The following is a 24,664-nucleotide window of genomic DNA, read 5'->3' as shown; positions in this document are numbered from 1 at the left end:
TCCGGCCGCGGGCTGCGTCTCAGCCAATGGGAGGCCCGGGGGGCGTGGCCGGCGGCGCGGCGTCCGAGCGCGGGTGAGGAGTAAACAGGCCGCGGGCTCCGCTCCCGGGGCTGAGGTGAGCGCGTGCCGGCGGCGCGGAGGCGACCCGGACGCCCCGCTTCTGCGGCGGGGTAAGCTGCCCGCCGGTTGCACCAGGCCCCGGCGGCCCCGGCGGCGCTGCGGTCTCCGCGGCCGGAGCCCGCGGTGGGGTCGGAGCGCGCGGGCGGCGCGCGGGTCCGGGAGCCCGGGCCCTGCCCTCGCTCCTCCTCCCCGGCCCGCGCCCCGGGCCCGGGCCTGGGTCCGAGGCCCCGCTCGGCAGCCCGGTGGCCGGGCCGCTCCCTGGCCGTCCCGCGGCCTCTGGGGATTCCGAGGCGGACGCGGCAGGCCGGCCGGGACCTTGAGGACGCGCGCGGACAGGGACCAGTGCCCCTTCCAGGGCCTCCGCAGCGGGTGGAGGGAGCCGGCGGGGAGGCCGCGGGGCTGTGCGGGACGCGGGGCGCGCCTCCGGGCCCAGCGGCGGCCGGGGCCGTGCCAGGGGCCTTCTCGCCGCGCGCAGTGGCTCGGACACCGCCGCCTGTGGTCGGGAGAGGCCTGGGCGGCGACCGCCGGGCTTCATCTGGAACACGTGCGTCCGGGAACCGCACGCAGCCGCCGGGACCTTCGAGAGCGCGGGGCGCAGCAGGGGCGCCGTACTGTGCAGCGTTCTCCCCCTCCTCCTCCCCCTCCTCCTCCCCCTCCTCCTCCTCCTCCCCCTCCTCCTCCCCCTCCTCCTCCTCCTCCCCCTCCTCCTCCTCTTCCTCCTCCTCCTCCTCCTCTTCCTCTTCCTCCTCCTCCTCCTCCTCCTCCTCTTCCTCTTCTCCCCCTCCTCTTCCTCCCCCTCCTCTTCCTCCTCCTCCTCTTCCTCCTCCTCCTCTTCTCCCCCCTCCTCTTCTCCTCTTCTTCCTCTTCCTCCTCCTTCCTCCTCCTCCTCTTCTTCCCCCTCCTCTTCTTCCTCTTCTTCCTCCCTCCTCTTTTCTCCTCCCTCCTCCCTCCTCTCCCCTCCCCCCTCCTCCCTCCTCCTTCCTCGTTCTCCTCCTCATCCGTGCTGCCCCTGGACTCTTTCACTCAAGGGTAGTCCTCTACCACATTTCTAGTGTTTGAATGGAAATAAGTGTCCCCTGGACTTTCCTGCAGGGGCTGGCGTTGAATGGCAACCCTCTGATCTCAGCCTTTTGCATAGCTAGGATTATAAGCACAAGTCACCACTAAACCAGCTTGTAGGGTTCTTTTATACTTAGTAAAGTGTCCATGTAAAAAACGCCTATTTCCTTGTGCAGAGAAAGATGATTAACTTGAGTCTGTGTTTTGCCTCTAGTGTGTTTCAGAATTTAATCCCAAGGTTATGGGCATGCAGAAAAGCTGGGGGTGAATAGAGCCAGTGATTATAGGGAGATGACTGGGGAAAATAAGAGTATGTATGGATTGAAAGGTTATAATGAAAAATCCCTTTAAAAAATTAAAGGAGGGGCCGGGAGTTTGGCCTAGTGGTAGAGTGCTTGCGCTTGCCTAGCATGCACGAAGACCCGGGTTCCATTCCTCCGTACCACATTCATAGAAAAAAGCTGGAAGTGGTGCTGAGGCTCAAGTGCTAGAGCTCTAGCCTTGAGAAAGTCCAAGGACAGTGCTCAGGCCCTGAGCTGAAGCCCAGGCCTGGCAAAAAAAAAAAAAAAAAAAGGAGGCCAGGTGGCTCACACCTCTAATCCTAGCTACTCAGGAAGCTGAGATCTGAGGATACCAGTTTGAAGCCAGCCAGCCAGGAAGGTCCATAAAATTCTTATTTCCAATTAACCACCAGAAAGCCAAAAGTAGACTTGTTGCTTGAGTGGTAGAGTACCAGTCTTGAGCAACAAAGCTCAGGGATAGCTCCCAGGCCCTGAGAGTAAACCTCAGGACCAGCACCAAAAACTAACAAAAAACTGCTTGGAGAGCCAGGCTCTGGGAACTCATACCTGTAATCTCAGCTACTTGGAAGGTAAAGATAGGTTTATGGTTTGAAGCTAGCCTGGGGAAAAAATTCATGAGACAGTGGGGCACATTTGTCACTCCAGCTATACGGAAGCATAAACAGGAAGGTTTGGGTCTTGAGTAAAGAGTGAAACTCTATCTCAAATATAGCCAGAATTTAAAAAAAGGCTGGAGGCAGCATGCACTCAAGTGATAGAGTAGCTGCCAGCAAGTGCAAAACCCTGAGTTCATATACCAGTTCTCATCTGCAAAAAATGGCCAGAAGTTTGCAAAAAAGGGGTATGAGAGATTAGAAAATATAGAGGGGTGAATATAATCAGAGTATATTATCTGTCTGTATGGAAACATCACAATGAAATTCCCCACATCGTACAATTAATATATGCTAATAGAACAATTTAAAAAATGAAGCGGTGATTGTTATCCAAGGCAAGAAAACAGTCTCTCTTTTTTTTTTTTTTTGGTGGCGGGGGGAGTCCTAGGGCTTGAACTCAGGGCCTGAGCATTGCCCTTGGGCTTTCCTCAAGGTTAGCGCTCTACCATGTGAACCACAGTACTACTTCCAGCTTTTTTTTTTTTTTTTCTTTTTATGTAGGTGGCACTGAGGAACCAAACCTGGGTCTTTGTGAATGCTAGGCAAGCATTCTACCACTAGGCCAAACTCAGCCCAGAAAACAACCTCTTGAGTGAGTCCCTGTTAGAATTCTGTTTCTTATTCATCCTTTGAGGCTGTATCCGGATTTCTTGTGACTCGTTGGTCAGTTAGAAGTCTTTGGGGGACCCTTTAAGTCTATGGAAAGAGATCATGAAGGACAGTACTTCTCCTTTCTCAAAGAGAAATTCAGAGGAGTCTGATTGGGAAGCTAAAACTTGGCAGGATAAATTTTCCACCAAGAGCCATGAACACTGAGTCATTATCTTTGTTGCTTGAAACAAGAGCTGTGTGCAGAATTAGACAGGAATATTTAGATAGAGTGTTGTCTTGATTTGACAACTGGAAATAGTACTGGCATTCCTGCTAAACAACAGGAGGGAACTGGAGAAGGCGAGGGCACAGGGCACTGGGAGGAGTGGGAGCTCGGGGTCCTGGTCCTTCTGGAATTGCCCTTGTGGGAGGGGTGGCTTGTGAGAAGTAAGGGTCCGAGTCCCAGGAAGCCGGGGGGATCACCGAGCTGCGGAGGGAGCCCACAGGACTTAGAGCCCAGAGGTATGAGAACACACACAGGTGGAATCAGTAGACCTGTTGGATTTGGAGGAGCGGGGGTGAGGTGGGTGTCATTACCGAGAGGCGAGTGTGCAGAGCTGCTCTGGAGGAAGATGGTGGTGGTGGGATTGGATGTGATGGGTCTGAGTGCCTGTGGGAGAGTCTATCCTTTTGTATTGCGACTCCATCTCCATGCATCAGCACCCCTTTTCCTGTGCAGCTCTGCACAGTTGTTGGAAGGGTGTAGCCACAGCCCTCCCTTACAGCCGGGCGCAGACCGTTTTCCTTACCCTGCAGAGTTCTGCCTGTTGTTGCTTGGAAGATTCTAGTAGATGCGTGTCTAACTTGGCTCATTCTAGAAATGGCTTCAGTTATGAGAGTCTACCAGACCTCCGTAGATAGCCTGCGGAGAGGCAGGGGATAGGACAGAGAGCCCAGGCTCAATTTCCCTCTCCCCCAATCTGTTACCCCCCCCCCCACCTTCCCCATGGAACAGGTGGAGGAAGAGGGAAGCCGAGGCCCAGAGAGGCAGGAAGGGCATCAGAAGGCAGTGTGGGTGGCCAAAAATGCGTAGTGTGGGGACTCATTGCCTCTGTCTTGGAGAAACAAACTCCCTCCATCTGCCACCCAGGGAGAAAGACCTGTGCTTACTGTGGGCATGGCTGGGTGGCCTGGCCTGCGTCCCCTCCCAGTCCTGCTCTAGCCAGACTCTGAGGACCTGTCTGTTTCTGATAGGAGCAAGGGTGTGTGGGTATGTATATGTGTGTACTGTACATGTGTGTGCAGAAGGGCAGCAGAGACGTTTCCTGGTGTCCCCTTTCTGAATGTACCACCCACTGGAAACCTGTCTCCAGAGGTGCTTTATGAATGAGTCCATGGCCTTCCTGCTCTGCCTGGGGTGTCTGCACCCCAAGCCCTGTGGTGGTAGAATATCTAGAAACTCTTTGGCACCTTATTCTTCCCAGATCCTGCCAAATCCCAGTTTTCCTAACAGGCCTGTGTGCTCCATGGGAGGCCAGCCCTCTCCTGGTTGCTGGGGATAGAATGGAGGGCATCTAGGTCAGCGCCTGGGGTTCATGCTGGAGAAAATGGGCCATTAGGCCTGAGGAGAGTTGGTGTGCTGGAGGGCATGGATGGTCAGAAGCTGGGCTGCGTCTGGAGACCCAGCCTCGCTGTTGGCTTCCCGGGGGCCCTCAGCACCTCCCGTGTGTTGTGTAGGAGTTAGAGGACCTGGTGGTCTGGGCCCTGCTGGGCTGGGTGACTGTCCTGCATTAGCCCAGGGCCTGGAATCCCCTCCCCTCACCAGTGTCTGCAGGCAGGTTCTCTGTCTGCACTGGGCCTGGCTCAGAAGAGGCTGGAAGAGTGGATGCCAACAGCCACAGGAGCTCTGACCCCACGGGAGCTTCAGCTAGTGCCTCACACCTTCCTGAGATAAGGAGCTACTTGAGAGTCAGACAGGGCAGCTCAAGGAGAGGACCTGTGAGCACTGGGAGCTGGTACGTCTGGCTGGCACGGACACCCCCTTCCTAAATGGGGTGCTGCCACCATGGCTGTGTCTGCTGCACATGCCGAGGACCAGGGCGTGGTGAGCAGAGATGTGCTGACTAGGACCCAGCTGTAAGGAGGGCTGGTGGGAGTCTGTGCCCCACACACCCGCTTCTGTATTGATCCTCTACAAAATGGTGCCTGCCACCGCGGTGATGGGTAAGTTCCCCCAGGACAGACCAGCCTGGTCCCCCACTGCCTTCCCCGCCTCAGATCCGGGGCCTGGCGCAGAGCCAGGCTGCGAGGAAGGCATACCAGTCAGACCGCGCTCACCCCGCTGCCTTGATCTCCCCACATCTGCACCTTGTGCCAGGGTTGCTGTGGTTAATTGTATTAATTATAACATGGTTGTTCTACTAATCCCGCCACCCGTGGGTGCTGAGCATGCCCGTGAGCCCTAGATGCTGCTGTGGCTGCCCTGCCCCCTCCCCGCTCCGCTCAGCAGCATACACGTTGGCCAGCGTCACACTGGCAGGTCCAGGCAGACTTGGGATATACAGCCAGGTCTCCAGCTCCGAAGGCCTGGCTCATAACTGCCATCATCTCCCAACCAGCAGAGGGGAGGGGATTGTCAGAACATGCAGTGGCTTCCTGCTTCATCTGCGTTCACCCCACCAGCCTGCTACCCTGCCGAGCAGACTCCTAGGGAATGCGAGACCAGGTCAGCCTGCTGGAGGTGCCTGCTGGAAGCCTTCCCTTTGCTTGGTACTATTGCACAGGTTGTCCTGCTCCTGAGTTGTGGTGGATTCAGCTGCTTCTTTTGTTGTTGGGGGTGGTGGGACTTGAACTCAGGATCTCCTGGATGCTGTCCCTGAGATTTTTCCGCTCAAGGCTAGTGTTCTACCATTTTTGAGCCATAGCACCACTTCTGGCTTTCTGGTGGTTAAGTGGAGGTAAGAGTCCTTCCTGCCTAGGCTGGCTTTGAACTACAATCCTCAGATCTCAATGTCCTGAGAGTCACTGGCACCCAACCCACTAGCACTTTTTCTTCTTCTTTTTTTGGGGGGGGCGGGGGGTCATGGGGCTTGAACTCTGGGCCTGGGTGTTGTCCCTAAGCTCTTCAGCCCAAGGCTAGCACCCTGCCCTTGAGCCACAGTCCCACTTCCCATTTTCTAGAGGTTAATTAGAGATAAGAATCTGGGGTTTTTTAGTGCCCGGGCTGGCTTTGAACTCAGATCCTCAATCTCAGCCTCCTGAGTAGCTACACAGACGTGAGCCACCACACCCAGCTCCAGCCCAGCTTCTTGAAAGCTGTGATTTTGGGTAAATCTTTTCCTTCTTTCTGCTGCTGCTGCTGCCTCCTCTTCCTCTTTTCCCTCCTCCTCCTTCTCCTCTTTTTCTTCTTCCCCTTCCCCTCCTCTTCTTCCCCCCTCCCCCTCCCCCATCTTTTCCTCCCCCCCCCCCTCCTCCTTCCTGATGATTCTGGGACTTGAACTCAGAGTCTTGCAGTGACTCACAGCTTGCTTGCTCCACTGGCACTATAGCACTTGAACCACAGCTCCAGCCTTGCTTTTTGCTATTTATTTTGGAGACAGTTTCATACAACTTTTCTGCTTGGGCTGGCCTTGCCTGTGATCATCTGAGTCTCAGCTTTCTGAGCAGCTTGGGTTGCAGGTAATAGTAGCTGGTGCTCATGAGGGCTGGGGAAATCCTGAGCCTCTCTGGGCCTCTGTCTCTCAGCTGCGATGTGAGCATGAGTGAGGTAATGTGTATGTTCTGCTGAGCGCCTAGTGCACGTCTGCCCACCTTCAGCAAAGACGAGTCCCACTGCCGTGTCAGGTTCTACTCCTTGCTGATTGAAAATGCTTGGGGAGCTGCTGGGGTCACTGGGGGGGGGCAGAGTGCGCTGCTGCTCGGTGCTGCGATCTGTGTGAGAACGGTGTGATTGCTAAACAGTTCCAAGAAAGAGCCAGCAGCCAGTTTGGAAGGAACTGGAAATCCTTGGCCTCAAGGAAACGCCCTTCCTCACCAGGCAGGACTGGGGCCTCCCAGGACTATGGCTGCAGACCTGGGTGGGCTCATCTCTGCATGAGCAGCCTGTGGGGCCCCTCCGCCGAGGGGGTTCGTGTGGGGCTCTGTGCTGCATCCTATGGGCACATGCCAATGCCTGGTCCAGGCAGGGGTCCTTGGTAGGAATGCATGGAAGTATAGGACAAGGGCTGCAGGTGTGGATGAATTGCGGGGAGAGCTCAAGTTCACTGCAGAGCATTTGTTGAGTGCAGGGGGCTGCAGGTAGGGCTGGAGTTCAGCGAGGGGGGGGGCAATCTGCCCCAGCCCCTGGCTCAACCCTTAACCAGGAGCCCAGGACCACTCTTCCTCCAGCCATGCCCAGGTGTTGGTGGAAGCTGGGCTGTGATGGAGTCAGAGGATGGGGCCCTTGTGTTTGTTGAGAGGCTCTGGCTCTGCCCGGGCCGGGAAGCTCTGTAGGTCTGATGGGATTGCTGTGCCTCCAGTCAACGCGGCCGTCACACCTTGAGAGGAGAGTAGTGGTGCTTTTGCTGGGAGCTCTGCCCTCCACCAGGCTTCCCTTGTCCACACAGTACCTGAGTAGACACATGAGATGGTCTCAGGCCTCTTGGATTGCTGGTTTTATTTTTAATAACACACTTCCTGTTGACAGGGCTTACATACCTGGCGAGGTTGGCACCCTTGGGAGAGTTTCAGTTTTGGACTCTGCATTTGAAAGTCTTGTGTCCATAGCAACATCTTGCAGAGCTGAAGAAGGTTGAAGGTCAACAGAAAGGTCATGAAGTGTGGAGACTTGACTTGGGCCTCTTGGCTGCTCTGGCTGCTTTCTCAGTCTATCCCTGGGGTGGGAAACTGTGCCACTCCTTTCTCTCCAAGGAATATATTTACTTCTTTAGCATGTTAGGGCCCCCGAAGGGGCCTGGTAAGCCACCTGGAGCCCTGCCCTCTCAAAGAGGCTTCCACCAGCTGGTGGTGAGAGGTGGATACCCACGCAGGTCCAGGTTCTGAGCATAGCCTGCTCTGATCCCTCCTGGTGTCTTCGCCACTTGTCTGTGTCCCCGATAGTTGTGCTTGCATGCCACCAAGGCTTGAGTGGCCCAGGCCAGGGCTCACCCACTGGGGCCTGCCCAGTGGGAGCAGGACAGGGTAACTTTCTCTGGGTATGGTGTGTAGCTAGTGGACACAGGGTAAGTTGTCACCCTGTGTTGTGCTCCCTGTTTGGTTTGTAGTCAGTGGCACTTGAGGAGAGCAGAGTTCTGGGACTAGCTGGATGTTACCCGGTGGGGTGCAGCTGAGTTCATCCTGATGCGCTAGACGTGATGCTGGCAGGATTCAAGTCTTCTGGGTGTTACCCGGTGGGTAGCCATGTGCCCACAGCTACTCAGTAGACTGAGATCTGAGGGTCCCCACAGTGCGGGCAGACAAACGTAAAGAATTCTCATCTCCAGTTCACCAGCAAAATGCCTGAATTGGAGCTGCTGCTCTAGTGGTAGAGCTCCAGCCCTGATCTTTGAACAAGCTGACCAAGAGCATGAGGCCCTGAATCCAGCCTCCAGCCCAGCACCTTAGTGGCTTGCTTGAGGAGGGTGTCTTTAACATACTCAGCTAAGATTATGATGAAGACAACCCTGATGTAGCTGAGTGTCTGCTTCTCAGTGTTGAAGAGATTTGTAAGAATAACTCAAAAGTGATCGCGTGGCGGGTCACCTTGGAACCATGAGAAGTAAGCCTGTGACACCTTCCTTTCGGCTGGTTCTAGGGTTGGAACTTGGTCTCCAGCTTGCTCACTTGCCTGTTGGCCTGTGCTCTACCACTTGAATCACTCTAGCCTGAGTTTTTGCTGGTTATTTTGGCAATGGAACCTTTTGGACTTTGCTACCCAGGCTTCTGGCTTCGAATGAAGATCTTCCTAAAAGCTACAGACGTGAGCCACTGGCCGCTGGCTAAGGCTTTATTCCCCCAGAAGGTGGGAAAAGTTACGGAAAGTTGCCTTTCCCTTTCTGGTAGTCCCTGCCTTCTCATTCCCCTCCGCTTCTGGGAGACAGACACTCCATCGCAGAACCCTGCAGCCTGTGTTGATAAGGTGTGAAGGGGTGGTTCATCGTGTACACACACACACACGCACGCACGCACGCACGCACGCTCAGCATAGCCCCTTCTTGCTAGGTAAATAGAATTCATAAAAGTTTGGGTGTGGGCTGTCTGTGGTAGTCCATTTGTCAGTCTGCTCACAAATAGCAGATTATGTTTATCAACGGCATCTGTCCTTGGGAAAAAAACAGGTTTTGACTCACAGTGTTTAGAAACCTTCTGCAGCAGCTGCACTGGGCCAGTGCAGGGGAGAGACTTGGCACCGGGGCTCCTTGGCACATAGGGTGCTGCTATGACGGGAGAGACACACAACTTTTAATTTTGTACTTTTTATTAGGTGACTCGTTTGCTACTCTGAATGCAGATTATTTGACTGTTAGGAAAATTCAGAAAGGTGGGATTATTCCCAAACTCAAGACATTAACATTTTTTGTTCGTCTATGTAACATTTCTGTTCTTGTGAAGCATTTAGGATTTAAATTTCCTTGTGAAACAGGCATGTAAGCTAAGAACTGGAGCACCGTTGCTGGGTTCTGCTGGTTTAGCTGTCTTTCTATGCTGCACAGAATCTGATTTTTTTTTGCCAGACTTGGGCACTGTCCTTGGACTTTCTCAAGGCGAGAGCTCTACCACTTGAGCAACAGCACCACTTCTGGCTTTTTCTAAGTATGTGGTACCAGGAATTGAGCCCAGGGCTTCATGCATGCTAGGCAAGCACTCTACCATTAGGCCAAACTCCCGGTCCAGTCAGTTCAGTTTTTAAAATACATTTCAGGGCTGGGAGTCCTGATGGGCTTGGACTCAGGTGGGTCAGACTGGCAAAAAGCTACTCCCAGCTTTAGTGTGTGACTGGGTAACTTAGATGAGAAACTTGGGAATGAGTTTTAAGCCTGAAAACAAAGTCTGATGAAGTGTGGTCTTAGGTGTGTGTTCTGTAGAGGATTTGACTTCAGAGAGGATGTGGTAAGGCACTGGAATTGTCAGAGCTTGTGTGGCCCCTGGGAGCCTCCTGTCCTGGGGATTGGTCAGACTGACTTCGAGGGGGCCCAGGGGCAGGGAGCAGGGGCAAGGGGGTCAGGAGCAGGGGGCCCAGGGGCAGGGAGCAGTGGCAGGGGGGCCAGGGGCAGGGGGCCCAGGGGCAGGGAGCAGGGGTAAGGGGGTCAGGGGCAGGGAGCAGGGGCAGAGGGGCCAGAGGCAGGGAGCAGGGGCAGGGAGCAGGGGCAAGGGGCCCAGGGACAGGGAGCAGGGGCAAGGGGGTCAGGGGCAGGGGGCCCAGGGACAGGGAGCAGGGGGGCCAGGGGCAGGGAGCAGGGGCAAGGGGGTCAGGGGCAGAGGGGCCAGGGGCAGGGAGCAGGGGCAAGGGGGTCAGGGGCAGGGGGCCCAGGGACAGGGAGCAGGGGCAAGGGGGTCAGGGGCAGGGGGCCTAGGGCCAGGGAGCAGGGGCAGGTCTGTTTCAGGACTTAGGGTCCTGGGCCCCCTGGCAGGGACCCTGCTGCACTGGTGTGGCCAAGCCCATCTCCACCATCTCCATCTCTGCTGTCTTTTTCTGTTGCTCCTCTCCTGCTCATCAGAGCAGGCCTAGAGGGTTCTTGTGGCCCTTCCAGCCCTGGACTTGGGTGGTGAGCAGGTGTCTGCTTGTGATGGAGGCAGGACAGCGCTGGGAACTGGGAACTGGGGCCAATAGCAGGCCCCTTGAGCTCAGGTGATGGGGTCTCTGTTCAGTTCTAGGCATTTGCTCTGTGGATCTTGGCCTTGTTTATTGCCATAGATTACAGGAGCTCAGAGCAGAGGCCAGGGAGTGACATGGGATCTCTTGAGGGGCCGAGCCAGCCCCTTCCATCTCTTCCACACTTCTCTGGCTGATGTTGTGCCCGAGTAGTGCGTGGTCCTTGAGGGTTGGGCTGACTTTGGCCTTGTGAATGAGAAGGTAGGATTGTGATGTGGCAGAGCTGGCCGGGGCAGGGCAGGTGTGGAGCTCAGGTTGCTGTGAGGAGCCACAGGTGTTGGTGGGTCCTTCACTCAACTGCATGCCTAGGTCACTGTCGCTGAGCCCTGGCTGAAGGCCGAAGACCCTTGTCAGTATTCTTTTTTTTTTTTTTCCTTTCTCAATCCTAGGGCTTGAACTCAGGGTCTGAGCACTGTCCTTGGGCTTTCTCAAGGCTAGTGCTCTACCACTTGAGCCACAGCACCAGTTTTGGCTTTTTTTTCTATGTATGTGGTACTGAGGAATTGAACCCAGGTCTTTGTGCATGCTAGGCAAATATCTACCAAACTCCTGTCCCCTTGTCAGTATTCTTACGTGGCCTTTCCATCTGTGTCCTCTCAATCCATACAGTGAAAAGCTTGCATCCAGGGCCCTTTCTTTGACTGTCCTCCCTTCTCCTAGCTACATGTCCTGGCTCTGCCCAGCCTGTGGGTGTTGGATCCTGGGAGCCCCCTGCCTGCAGCGCCCTCAGTACCCATCTCCTCTGGGCTTCTGGATTTCCTCCTTTCTGCCTGGCTGCACTCTGCTCTTGGGGGTGCCGGTAGTTTCCTACTGTCCCTTTTTCTTCATGCCTGGTGTCAACAGGATTTATCTTAGCCCCTGCACATGCCCGGGAGTAGTTAATGACCAGCCAGACTGCCCTGCCAATACCGTGTCCAGTGCCTCTGACCTTGACCTACATTGAGAAACACTTACTGCTGCATTAGCAGAGAAGGCCCGGATGGAGCGCCCGTCTCTGTCTGCACGGTCTTGAAGTCCACTCATTTGTGCAGCCACAGCTCCAGGGCTGCTGCTCGCTGGGCCTGGACTGCAGGATGGAGGCATTGGCTTGGCCTCTAGAGGAGGCTTGGGTGGACTGGCCCTGAGATCAGGCACCTGTCTGCTTCCTCCACCCCAGGCCTCACTGGCAGAGCTGGAGTGGGTGGGAGGGGACGGGGACACTCTGTCCTTCAAGGGTCTGGGTGGGACACCGGGGTCCTGAATGCCCTGGGCGGCTGCGGGACACTGTTTGGGTGGGGAGGCTTTGGCTCAGCCTGCAACTATGGTCCAGAGCAAAGAGGGCTGGACTGGAGTCAGGTCACATCATTCCTGGTTCCTGAGGGGCTGGGGAAGGAGTGTGAACACCTGGCAGTGCTTCTGTAATATCTTCAGTTCTACTCGTGCCCTGGAGTCTGGAGATATCAGCCTGCCTCCCGTCCTGGGCCTCCCTCTCCATCCTGTTGGCCAGCCTTGATCCGTGGAGACACACAACCACCATTTCCCTTCTGCCCGGGGCATGGTGTGGAGCTGATGGGTCAGAGTAGGATCCCTGACTTGGCATTCTCTCTTCCAGCCCTGAAGGATGGCTGCCATGTTGGGAGATGCCATCATGGTGGCCAAAGGTCTTGCCAAGCTGACCCAGGCCACTCTGGAGACTCACCTGCAGCACTTGGGTCTTGGAGGAGAGCTCATCCTGGCAGCCAGAGCCCTGCAGTCCACTGCTGTCCAGCAGGTCGGCCTGGAATTCGGGCAGGTGCAGGTAAGAGGGCTTCTCATAGGGTGCTTGTGGAAGGAGGGCCAGGCAGAGCTCTCAGTGAGACCGGGGGCCTGCACTCAGACAGACAGCCCAGTGACGAGTTTATCCCACTGTCTGGGGCAAGGCAGGGCCTCGGCAGGGTGCCTCTGCCCGCCCGCCCCTCTAGACAGCTCCTTCCAGGGACCTGAGGGGCCGGAGGGCCCCTGCTGGGTCTGGGATGAGGCAGGCAGGGCGCACCTCCATCTCTCAGATTAAACAGTTTGCCGAAAGATGGGTGATTTCTAAGTGACAGAGCCGGAGTCTTTGCCTCAGCCACAGCCATAGCCTCTGCTGCTGTCCTGGGTGCTTGGCTGTAGCCCCTGGCCGCCCTGTCGGGCTGTCTGTGGTGAGGAGCCCCTGCCTTTCTGCTAGGTGTTAGTCTGAGGACCACCAGGTTGACATGCCCTAGAGCCTGGCGAGGCTGCCTACTCACCGCCACCTCCGCCACAGGAGCAGGAGCTGTGGCTTGCTGCCCTCCTGGCCTACTGGGGATCCAGACTTGAGTCACTGCAGGGCCCAGTCCTCTGCAGGCAGTGTGCCCCCGGGCAGGTGACCATTCTGGGGCTCCTGCCCCAGACCCCTCGCCGCTCATCTGAGAAGTGTCCAGGACAACCGAGTGACAGTTAGTTCCTCTGAGAGAAGTAGATGCCCCGAGGATGGACGGCCGCAGGGCCAGCTTCAGCCCTGGACCTGGACTCTGGAGCTCTGCTCTGCCTTTTGCTGGCTGGTGCCTTCACCAGCTGTTTCTGGTGAGCTAAGAGTTACAGTGGCTTGTGCGCTCACCCACGCAGACCTGGGCGGCGCGGGTTCTGTGCTCCCCAGATCCCACTGGGCACTCACGCCACTGGCCTCCCTTCAGGACGTGTGCTGTTTATTTATAGCCTCCGCTGGCCGTGGCCTTGGCCTTGTCTGCGACCCCGTGTCACCCTGGCTGAGGAAGGCCTATTTTTAGATGTGGAAGTAGTGGAGAGGGTTAGGAGCTCATTCAAGGTCATTGCAAGTTTAAAAGTAGGAAGAACTTGGGACCAAAGGTCAGGCCTGGATGACTTGCCAAGAAAGCACAGGCTGTGTTCTGCGGGACCCCTCTGTGGACTCCTGGGACGTCTCCCGAGGGCAGGTCCTCTCCACGCTGAGCCCTCTCAGCTTTCCCTCCCCAGAGCCCAGGAGCCCGGCCTGCCTGGGCTCCCTGGGAAGGGGCTGTGCTTGGCCTGGCCGGGGCCTGTGTGCAGGGGCTTGTGTGCAGAGCTGCCTGCCCAGAACCACATAGCAGAGCCTGGCAGGAGCTGGCAGGAAGCCGGGCTGGTCGTGGCATCCTGTTACCTCCTGGGGGACGGGGAGCTGGGGTTACTGCTGCCCATCTCACGCTGGCCTTGGTTCTGCAGGGGCGGCCGGCACGTGAGGAGTCTTATGCCACCGAGGGCTTCGACGACCTGGAAGCAGAGCTGCCGTTCTCAGGGCCGCAGGCAGCTGGAGCCTCCACGGACTTCTCGGCAGCCCCTGCCCAGCGCCAGGCGCCCCCGCCGCCCCCAGGTCATGCCCGAAGCGAGGGTCCGGCTCCTGCCTATGCTGCCAGTGGACTCTTCCCTGAGGCCAACCAGGCCTCCTTCCCTAAGAGCAGGGCCCATGGAAGGCTACTCACAGACCCCAGAGACTTCTTCCTTGCCACTGGCGTCCAGCGCAGATTCTTCCACCAGGACCAGTCTCCTGTGGGGGGCCTCACAGCCGAGGACATGGAGAAGGCCCGACAGGCTAAGGCGCGCCCCGAGAGCAAGCCACACAAGCAGATGGTATGTCTGGAGGCCCCGTGGCGTGGGCCGGGTGGCGTCCTTTCCTGGTGCTGGTCTGCTCGGGGACGTGTGCTGGCTGTTGTGGGCAGGGACTGTCTTTGGGAGCCTGAGCCTGGGAGGAGCGCCCGGCCAGGCCGCGAGCCCCAGGCCTCTGGCCCATGGGCCCATCCCACAGGCCTCTCTGTTTTCTTCCTCCAGCTCAGTGAGCGGGCTCGGGAGCGGAAGGTGCCAGTAACTCGGATTGGGCGGCTGGCCAACTTTGGAGGTGAGGTGGCCGCCTGTTCCATGCTGCACCTCCTGCCCTGCTCGGACCCTCCGCTTACAGATGGAGGAGGGACCGGGTTGGCTCTGGGGTGGGTCCTGTTGCTGGTGGCTGTCCTGGCTTTAATCGTGTCTGTTGCTGGATTCCAGCCCGCTAGGCCCCCCTAGCTCCACACACACCGATGCATGCTTCCCCTGGACACCGTGCAGTGCTCCCGGGTCCACTGTCACTGGGGAACCAGCTGCCCTGTTCCAGTGCCTGTGGTGCAGCAGCGCTGAACTCCCGCTGTGGCCAGGGGCGTGGGGGGTGCAGCAGGGCTGGGGCTGTGCTGGAAACAATGGCTTCCCACAGCACACACTGGCGCCTATGTGGTCGCAGCTGCTGGACAGCTGCTTGCTGTTGGTTTGCTGTGCGGGGGTTCAAACACTGTCCCTTGCTAGTGCAGGCACTGTCACTCGAGCTTGCTGGCCGTGGCTGCTTTCCTCACAGTTGGAGCCTACCCCTGCTCCTGGGTGGCCACGGAGCCCCCTTGAGTGTGGCTCTGAAATGGACTGGCCAAGTGTCTCATTCATGCCCTGCTGTCCCTCTCCAGGCCCAGTCTGGCAGCACGGTGGGTGTGCTGCCTTCGAGCACAGAGTTCTTTGCAGGGCTGAGCGAGCAGGCGTGGTGGCCCGCGGGCCTTGGGGCAGGAGGCCTGTGATCAGGGGTCTGCCTTTTGCTGGCAGTGATCTGTCTGTGTCGCCACTGTGTCCACACTCTGCAGGGCTGGCGCTTCTTTTTGAGAAAGCACTGCTAGTTGGCTTCTACTGCTCTGACAGAATACCCAAGACAGTCGTCTTACCGCAGGAAAGGGTTGATTCTGCTCATTGTGATCCAGGCTTACAGTGACTTTGTGGTCGGCTCGTCTACTTAACATCTTCTGCTTAACAGCCCTGTGCTGTTTATGGATTTGCCTACTTCTGTTTTGCTGATTTGCATTTTATAGGTTTATGGAAAAATCCTTTTGTTTTGTCATGCCTTCTTTGTCACATATGTTAAGTACCTGAGCTTTTTTTTTTGCTCAAAGCTAGTGCTCATCACTTGAGCCACAGCTCCACGTCTGGCTTTTTGGTGGTTAATTGGAATAGAGCATCTCATGGGCTTTCCTGGCTGGACTGGTTTTGGAACGAGATCTTTAAATCTCAGCCTCCAGAGCAGGTAAGGTTACTGGCGTGAGTCACTGCCACCTGCTGAACCCCTCTTTTTTTATATTTAAAAACTGTTAATATAAGGGTGATAGGCAGAGGGATTACAGTTACCTAAGTCAAGTAAAGCGTACCTTTCCTTTTGGACAATATCACGTCTTCTCTTGTTCTCATAGTCACCTTCCTCGTCTTGAACCAGTTTAAAAGCCTTTTATCCTTGTTTGGGATTGTACTGCGTTGCCACCAAGCCCACCTTAGTCCTGTTTTTATTTATTTATTTATTGCCAGTCCTGGGCTTGAGCTCAGGGCCTGACCACTGTCCTTGGACTTTCTCAAGTCTAGAACTTGAGCCTCAGCCCCACTTCCAGCTTTTTTTTTTTTTTTCTATGTATGTGGTGCCGAGGAACCGAACCCGGGTCTTCGTGCATGCTAGGCAAGCACTCTACCACTAGGCCAAACTCCTGGCCCCAGCCCTGTTGTTTTTGAGAGGGAAAGGGTTAAGGATTCTTACCTTGCTTTTAAAATAGTTGAGGAGGCTTCAGTGGGTTTTGTGAAGTAGTAACAGTATCCAGGCTGGGGCTGAGTGCCCAGCTGAAGGCTGTTGCTTCCTGTCCTGGAGGCTCATAGCACTAGGGTGGGTAAGGCGTCAGCCAGCACTGAGAAGCACCCCCCTCCACACCACACCACTCTCCTGTCCCTGGTTGAAAATAAACGTTGGGTGAAGGGGCAGAGGTTGGTTGCTTTTTAGATTTTGCCAGGTCAGAACATTAAAACACTACCACCACTGCTAGCTATTTATGTATTTATTTAGGCCAGTCCTGGGGCTTGAATTTGGCCTGAGCACTGTCCTTGGACTTTCTCAAGGCTAGAGCTCTACCACATGAGCTTCAGCACCACTTCCAGCTGTTTTCTATGTATGTGGTACCAAGGAATTGAACCCAGGTCTTTGTGCCTGCTAGGCAAGCACTCTACCACTAGGCCAAACTCTCAGTCCGCTTTTTATTTTTTAAAAGGACATTTAAATAGCACAGATGTAGAGAGGACATGGTCCTCGATGATCACAATAAATAACTCATATTGACCAGGTTCTGGAGCCTGGCTGAGGGCGGGGGCAGAGCCCCGTGCTCCGGCCTGAGTCTGGCTGCCTCTGTGGTGCCGGCACAGGAATGGGGCCATTCTGTGTACTCTGCCTCAGCACCTGTGTTGACCAGGGCTGTGTGTCCATGGCTGTGTGTGACAGCCTTAGAACTGGGCCCAGCTCGTCCTGTGGGAAGCCTAGCATGGGCCCTGGGGTTAGCTCCTGCCCCCCACAGTGCTAGCTCTGAGTGGCCTAGCCTGGCAGGAGACACTAGAGCCAGCACAGGCAGGCACTCCTCCCATCCCCGCCCTTTCTGCTCCCTCTTTCCCCAGGCCTTGGCTTCTCTGAGGCTGGTGGTAGAGATAACTGGGATTTCTGAGCACTGGAACGTCCACTGTGCCCTCCTGTTCTTTTTTTTTTTTTTTTTTTTTTGCCAGTCCTGGGCTTGAGCTCAGGGCCTGAGCACTGTCCTTGGACTTTCTCAAGGCTAGAGCTCTACCACTTGAGCCTCAGCACCACTTCTGGCTTTTTTCTATGTATGTAGTACCGAGGAATCGAACCCGGGTCTTCATGCATGCGAGGCAAGCACTTTAACCACTAGGCCAAACTCCCGGCCCCTGTGCCCTCCTGTTCTGCGGGGCCTGTGCACGGTCCAGCAGTCAACAAAGAGTGCAGACTCGTGCGGGCAGCGTCGGCCAGAGTCCATGGACACGCGTCTGCCCATGCCGAGACCCCTCAGCCTCAACCAGAGCCACGGGAATGTGGGAGAGCGGCTGTTGGAAGGGGTTTGTCTCACTCTGGTGTCCACTGCTTCAGATGGGGGGTGGGGGGGCCTTCCCCCGTCCCCTTCCTTAACTACAAAGCCTCTCCTGGGCAAGGCAGTGTCAGTTCTGGCAGGGTGGTGCTCTCACAGGCCAGGGCGAGGCCAGGCTGCCATTGGCTTTGGGGCCATCTCCTCCAGGACTTCCCCGTGGGCGCCAAGGCTATGCACATGGACTAGCCCAGGGAGAGGCCCCGCAGGGCCACGGTGCACGTGCCCACAATGTGTCCTCACAAGGACAGAGGAGTCCCAGCAGGCACCCTCTTCCTGGAATTGCCTCCTTGTCTACTTGGCACTGGATTGAGGCCCAGCGGGCTGGGGCTTCTGAGAACCAGGCCAAGGCCTGTGTGGGGAGCCAGTTGGCTCCAGGTTTGTGGGGGGCATCTGACACCAGGTTTTGCTATTGGGGAGTTTGGGCCCTGCCTGGGACCCCGGAGAGCCAGAGAACAGGATGACAGAGCCTTTGGGGTCTGTCCAGCGGTGGCCGTGCACGCCTCTCTCCTTGCTGTAGCCAGGTGAGTGCTGGCGCCATCAACCCCTCCCCACCTGGTGCTGGGGCTCGGCCTGGGCAGAGAGCAGGTGCGGTGACAGTGCTGAGTAGATGGGGCAGGATGGGGGGCGGGGGAGTCCATGTTTAATAAGCTCTGCGCCAGGAGCCTTGTGGAGCTGTGTGTGTGTGTCGGGGAGTGGGAAGGCGAGCATGGCAGCACACCCACCAGTCACCCAGCGCCAGCACCACAGACCCCGGGACCTCGTATCCCTAACGCTCTATTCCACGCCATTTACCCCCTGCCTCCCCCCCCCCCCTGCTCAGCACACGTGAGTGTGGGAAATGGGGCGCGCTGGGTGGGTGTGATTCACACTCACACAGGATTTTCAGGCCTCGGTGGACATGGAGGAAATGGACACTGTAGTACCTTCTTTGTGGGCGCCTGTACTGGGACTTGATCTCAAGACCTTGCATTCTTGTTCAGCTATTCCGCTTATGTGTCCTGGCACTCTCCCTCAAGTCACACCGCCAGTGCTACCTTTATGCTGGCTAACTGGAGAGGAGTCTCAGATTTGACTGCTCAGGCTGGCGTTGAGCTGGGATCCTCAACCTCGAGAGTAGCTAGGATTAGAGGCGGGAGCCACCAGCGCCAGCTGATCTTAGGTTGTCTTTATGCGGGTTACTTGTTGATATTGTTGTAGGTCTATTGGGCTAAATAAAATGTTCTTCTATTCATCCTCCTTATCACTTATTTCATCTGCTTCCTTGTGGCAGGACATTCAGTGTTGTGTGGCTCTCATTAGGTTTCTTTTGTTCCGCACTAGATCATTTCAAGTACATTTGTAGCCAGTAAGGGAGCCCAGCCCTGTGCGAGCAGGAACCCTCACTGAACTGAACCCTCAACTCCTCACGCGGGGGTACGGCAGCCGCCGTGCGCGGGCACTGCCACCTCGTGGCCTCCGTCGTGTATTGCAGAAGAGGGTTTTAAATCGCTTTTTTAAAAAATTTTGCTATTCCTGGCACTTGAACTCAGGGCCTGGGCACAGCCCTTGGACACATTTTGCTCAAGGCTAGCGCCCTGCCACAGCGCCAAGCTGACTTTTTCTGTGTATGTGGTACTGAGGACTTGAACCCAGGGCTTCCTGCATGCTAGGCAAGCATTCCAGCAGTAGGCCGCGCTCCTGGCCCCGCGTTTGGCTTTTGAAGTTGATGGTCCATGAGGGGGATTTGCAGTGAGTTCCGTCTCTTCATCACGGTTGGGCGGTTTGTGTCCAGATGCGTGTTTCGTTGCTCCAGCAGCTCCCATGGGAGCTGGACTCTGGGCAGGTGTGGGGGCTGCTTGCCCCTGGGACATGCGCTTGCCCACCCGAGGGAGGGTGTGTGGGGCTGTGAGCGAGGTGCCAGGCTCTCTGTGCCCTTGCTGGGCTCCTGCACGATGCCCCGAGCAGGCGGCCCCCCCAGGCTGAGTGGGACAAATGAGGTGGCGATGGACTGACCAGACTGGAAGGGGGAGCAGGGGACGCCACAGCCCTGAGGCTTCACTGGGGAGCATCCCACATCACACCACCAGCTGCTCTGCAGTGGCGCAGGGGGTCCGGGGCTGGGAGGGGAGTGGCGTGTCCATGCCGGGGCCCGCAGACCCCATGTGCCAGCGCGCCCCCATGCTGGCCTCGGCGATGGCCCTGAGGCCGCCTGTGCTGCGGTGGGGCTGGAGCCGGCTGCCCTCTCACCACAGCATGTGTGCACCACGCTGGTGACCCGGCCAGCCAGGGCTCTGGCGAGTCCAGCGTGGCTGCTGTGTGGGGGCCAGGCCCCGAGGCGAGCTCAGACACCCTCCATCTTGCAGGTCTAGCTGTGGGGCTGGGCTTTGGGGCCCTGGCTGAGGTTGCCAAGAAGAGTCTGCGCCCGGAGACCTCCACAGGTGAGCACAGAGGGCACAGCCCTCCTCCCTGGGCTTCACCCTGGGGCAGGGCGGGGGCGCTGGGCCCAGGAGACTCCAGACGACAGTGACCCGCAGGCCGTTCCCCTGCTCACACACACACCTGCCAGCGCATGGACACACTCACCTCCACGCACCTGCATATCTGCTTCCACCTTCCTGCACCCCAGCCCGCACCCCCTCTCGTGCCTGCACCAGTGCCCTCGTGTGCTGTGCCAGGCTGGCAGCCATCCCCAGCTTTCTGTGGCCCATGGTGACCTAAAGAACAGGGCCTCCTCTTCAGAGACTCTGGGCCCGGCCAGGCTCCCCTGAGGGCTCTGACGCCCTCGTGTGATAGCCACAGGGCCTGCCTGGACACCGCGCCTGGCTCCGGGTCCTTGGTGGGCAGAAGGCTTAGCTAGGGTGTTGTTCCTGGTGGAGCCTGCCCAGGACCAGGCCCTCCATGGCCTTGGCCCCTTGCTCGTTGGCATCTCCACCCACCTCAGCTGGCAGACAGGCCAGCGTGGCTCCGAAGGGGCACTTGGTGTCCTTTGTCTGCCGGCTCGAGCTCTAGGAACCTTCAGCTTCTGCCCTGTGTCTCAGCCTGGCAGTGGCCTGGCATCTTCCTGACCAGGGCAGGGCTGGGCCTGGGACACTGGCCACGGAGTAACCCTGGCAGGGAGCCTCTCCTGCTTCCTGTGGGCGCCACACCGTGGACGGCTCCCGGCTTCCCACTCCGAGAAGGGTCTGGACCCAGCCGGCCATCCCCACATGGAGGCTTAGGTCTGCTTGTGGAAGGGAGAAGCCTCCCTGCTCAGCCCTGGTGCTGCCGCCTTGCCTGGGTGGCCCTGCCAGGCTCGGGCCGCCCTCCCCGCTCCAGCCCGCAGCGGCTGCCAGGGGCCTTGGCTGCAGAGCCGTGAGCCCCGGGCAGGAGCAGGCGGTGCTACACCCAGCCACCCCGAGAGGCCTCCGCTCCCTGCAGCCGCGGGGCCCAGGCGGCCTGCGCACACCGTCCCCAGAGTGCAGACCACCGCCTGGAGGCCCAGTCCATACCCCACCCCGGGTCTGTCCCGGGGAACCCGCGGGGGCCCCTCTGCCCACTACCGCCGCCGCTCCACTGCAGGGAAGAAGGCCGTGCTGGACTCCAGCCCCTTCCTCTCGGAGGCAAACGCCGAGCGTGTGGTGAGCACGCTGTGCAAGGTGCGGGGCGCCGCGCTGAAGCTGGGCCAGATGCTGAGCATCCAGGGTGAGTGCAGGCCCCGCCGGGCACAGGCTCCGGGCTGGGGAGCGGGGGGGGGGGGTCTGTCCACCCCTGCTGCCTGTGGGAGGGGAAGCTTTGGCTCTGGGATGGGTGAGTGCACACTGCCCCGCGACAGCTGGGTGGCCTTGTCGCCTGGCGTCACCCAGCCAGGGCTCCATGCTCGGGCTGTGCAGCTGGCACAGCTGGGGCATCTGAATGTGCCTGAGCACCGGGGCCACAGCCGAGGCGAGCAGGGTGGGGCCGGCTGCGTGCCGTGCTGTACCCACATATCCAGAAAAGCTGGCGGCCCAACTGGCTGGACTCCAGGTAGGAAGGAGACAGGGACTGGAGGGGAGCAGGGTGGTGGCTCCAGGGGCCGAGCATTGGCCTTGAGCCGACAAGTTCAGCGACCGTGCCCAGGCCCACACCACCACCAACAAAAAACATTCAAGCTGGGCTGGGTGTCTGGCCTAGGGGTGGAGCGCTTACCCAGCACGCATGAAGACCCGGGTTCGATTCCTCAGTACCACGTATATAGAAAAAGCTGGAGTGGTATTATGGCTTAAGTGGTAGAGATCTAGTCTTGAGAAAAAAAACCCCAAGATAGTGCTCAGGCCCTGAGCTCAAGCTCCAGGACTGGCAAAAAAAAAAAAAAAAAAAATTAACATGGTAGGAAACTAAAGGTGATCAGATTACTTTTTTTAAATAAAAATTACCACATTATATCAGCTTCCCTCCCCCGTCAGGTGACAGGTACAGAGGGTCCAGTACAGGCGGGGGGGGGGGTGGGCTGGCCTCTCCACTAAGCTGCTGTGCCCAAGCAGAGTCCTGTCCAGAGCCTTCCGGGTGGCATCGGCCTCTTGCCTCTGGACCTGGGCTCCAGAGGGAAGGGTGGGGGCATCTGCCCACCCCTGCCCGGGAGGGGCGCCCGCTGCCGTGTGGGCCTCACCCCCAGCGGGCTCACGGCCTGTGCCTTCCAGACGACGCCTTCATCAACCCTCACCTGGCCAAGATCTTCGAGCGCGTGCGCCAGAGCGCGGACTTCATGCCGCTGAAGCAGATGACGGTGAGGCCCCCGTGTCGCCGTGCCCGCCGGTGCTCCGCTCCGGGGTGGCCTGGGCCGGGGGCGCTCACGGCCCCGTCTCCCCTGCAGAAGACCCTCAACGCCGACCTGGGCCCACACTGGAGGGAGCAGCTCGAGTACTTCGAGGAGCGGCCGTTCGCAGCGGCCTCCATCGGCCAGGTGCACTTGGCCCGGCTCAAGGACGGCCGGGAGGTGGCCATGAAGGTCCAGGTGGGTGCGCCCTGGCCTCCTCCGCGGCCATGAAGGTCCAGGTGGGTGCGCCCCGGCCTCCTCCGCACCTGCACAGCCGTGTGGACGGGCGGTGGTCACGAGTGGCCCGCTGGGCCAGCTGTCCAGGGCTGGGGGCCCGCACGGGAGAGAGGCCGTGGCGGTGGGCGTGGCGGGGACGTGGAGGGCGCCACGGCCCGCTCTGTCTGTCTCCTAGTACCCTGGTGTGGCCCAGAGCATCAACAGTGACGTCCAGAACCTCATGGCTGTGCTCAACATGAGCAACATGCTTCCAGAAGGTGGGGCAGGCTGCCCTCTGGGCACGGGCGGGTGACGGGCACAGTGCTGGCTCTGGGCCCCCTGCGCAGCCCCTGACCGCGCTCCCTGGCCAGGCCTGTTCCCCGAGCACCTGATTGACGTGATGCGGCGGGAGCTGACCCTTGAGTGTGACTACCAGCGGGAGGCCGCCTGTGCCAGGAGGTTCAGGTGAGCCCAGGGGGCCTGTGGGGTGAGGGAGCCAAGGCCAGGGACAGCTTTGGGCTTGTGGCCTTGTCCACGGCACGGCAGGGTCTGTGCTGCCAGACCTGTGCGGGGCGGGGAGGGGCTCTAGAGGAAGGGCCTGGGGCCAGCGTGACCGCCCCCCCCCCCCCAGGGAGCTGCTGAAGGACCACCCCTTCTTCTACGTGCCCGAGGTCGTGGACGAGCTCTGCAGCCCCCGCGTGCTCACCACAGAGCTGGTGGCCGGCTTCCCCCTGGACCAGGCGGAGGGGCTGAGCCAGGAGATCCGCAACGAGGTGAGGGGGTGTGCTGGCGGCCGGCTGGGCGGCACCCCTGGCCGGCCAGGCTGACCCAGCCCTGCCCCCCAGATCTGCTACAACATCCTGGTTCTGTGTCTGAGGGAGCTGTTTGAGTTCCACATCATGCAGACAGACCCCAACTGGTCCAACTTCTTCTATGACCCTCAGCAGCACAAGGTGAGCCAGCAGGCCCGTGGAGTGGCCTGGCTGCACCTCAGGGCTGCCCCCCCCCCCCGCCCCGGCCCAGCAGGAACTTCTCTGTGTCCACTCCAGGTGGCTCTCCTGGACTTTGGGGCCACTCGCGAGTACGACAGATCCTTCACCGACCTCTACATCCAGGTAGGGACGGCCCAGGCGAGGCGGGCTGGGCGCAGGCCGGGAGGAGCTCGCCAGCCCTCGCCTGGGCCTGGAGGCGGGCTGGGCGTGTGGCTGAGGCGCATGCTCTTTGGTGCTCTGCCAGATCATCCGGGCTGCTGCGGACCGGGACCGTGAGACCGTGCTGAGAAAGTCCATAGAGATGAAGTTCCTTACGGGCTACGAGGTCAAGGTGAGGCGGGAGAGGAGCTGCACGCCGCTGCCTCTGCCGGGCTTTTGTCACCTCCTTGGTCCAAGGCAGTGGCTTCCAGAGGCCAGGGAGGTCCCTGGGGTGTTGTGGGGCCCACTGGAAGCCGCTGGAGGCCCGCGCTTTGGCTAGCAGGGTTTTAGGGAGGCGGTGGGGTCCGTTTGCCGGGATACTAGCGGCCCTGTCCACTGAGGAGTCCTTGGCGGGGCCCTGAGAACGGGGTGCTCACCCCTCGCTTGTGCAGGCCATGGAGGACGCCCACCTGGACGCCATCCTCATCCTGGGGGAGGCCTTTGCCTCCGACGAGCCCTTTGACTTTGGCACCCAGAGTACCACGGAGAAGATCCACGGCCTCATCCCCATCATGCTGAGGCACCGGCTCGTGCCCCCGCCCGAGGAGACGTACTCGCTGCACCGGAAGATGGGCGGCTCCTTCCTCATCTGCTCCAAACTCAAGGCCCGCTTCCCCTGCAAGGCCATGTTTGAGGAGGCCTACAGCAACTACCGCCGGGGTCCCGCTGCCCAGTAGCCACGGCCCGGCGGAGGGCAGTGCCTGTGGCCATGCCATGCTGGGGGAGGCCGGGGGGGAGGACCCCGGGCTCCAAGATGGAAGGTGGTGGTGTGGGCTGCCTGCCTGCGCCTGCAGCCAAGCAAAACCAGAGACAAGCAGCAAAATCGGAGGAGCCCTGCTGGCCGTGGTCAGCCGTGCAGTGTGAGGACTGCAGTGCTGTGTCTGCTTTCAGCCGCCCCAGCCCGAGGCTGGCGCTGGGGCCTGCGTGTTCGTGCGAGTCTCGTAGAGACCACATTTACCTGATCCAGGTCAATAAAATGTTATGAAAACCCTC

The 24,664-nt window shown here is 58.6% G+C and overlaps 1 protein-coding gene across 4 annotated transcripts; it reads left to right on the top strand.

The window, feature by feature from the left end:
* The first annotated feature begins 39 nt into the window (after positions 1 to 39).
* Positions 40 to 24,664, top strand: Coq8a (coenzyme Q8A). Of its 4 annotated transcripts, XM_090341550.1 has the most exons (16): positions 109 to 170; positions 2,639 to 2,729; positions 12,169 to 12,354; positions 13,773 to 14,177; positions 14,376 to 14,442; positions 19,858 to 19,932; positions 21,053 to 21,175; positions 22,150 to 22,235; positions 22,323 to 22,463; positions 22,678 to 22,759; positions 22,853 to 22,946; positions 23,113 to 23,254; positions 23,327 to 23,434; positions 23,531 to 23,596; positions 23,718 to 23,804; positions 24,064 to 24,664. In XM_090341550.1, the coding sequence occupies exons 3-16, from the start codon at positions 12,178 to 12,180 to the stop codon at positions 24,346 to 24,348; spliced, it is 1,938 nt and encodes a 645-aa protein (XP_090197676.1). In that variant the 5' UTR covers positions 109 to 170; positions 2,639 to 2,729; positions 12,169 to 12,177; the 3' UTR covers positions 24,349 to 24,664. The 4 variants fall into 4 exon arrangements, with proteins under 4 accessions (XP_090197675.1, XP_090197678.1, XP_090197676.1 ...); XM_090341549.1 differs by lacking the exon at positions 2,639 to 2,729 and having other exon boundaries at positions 40 to 115; XM_090341551.1 differs by lacking the exon at positions 2,639 to 2,729 and having other exon boundaries at positions 111 to 170.

This window comes from Megascapheus bottae, chromosome 10 (genome assembly GCF_031878675.1).
Source record: "Megascapheus bottae isolate mThoBot1 chromosome 10, mThoBot2.hap1, whole genome shotgun sequence".
NCBI classification, from domain to species: Eukaryota; Metazoa; Chordata; class Mammalia; order Rodentia; family Geomyidae; genus Megascapheus; species Megascapheus bottae.
This window is presented reverse-complemented; position numbering and strand designations above follow the sequence as displayed.

What these genes read in the sequence shown, in the direction of transcription:
- Coq8a (XM_090341549.1), top strand. Translation starts at nt 12,178, where the DNA reads ATGGCTGCCATGTTGGGAGATGCCATCATGGTGGCCAAAGGTCTTGCC. An exon ending in CCAGATGCTGAGCATCCAGG is followed by an intron (nt 21,176 to 22,149) that starts GTGAGTGCAGGC and finishes TGTGCCTTCCAG; the next exon opens with ACGACGCCTTCATCAACCCT. An exon ending in TCACCGACCTCTACATCCAG is followed by an intron (nt 23,597 to 23,717) that starts GTAGGGACGGCC and finishes GTGCTCTGCCAG; the next exon opens with ATCATCCGGGCTGCTGCGGA.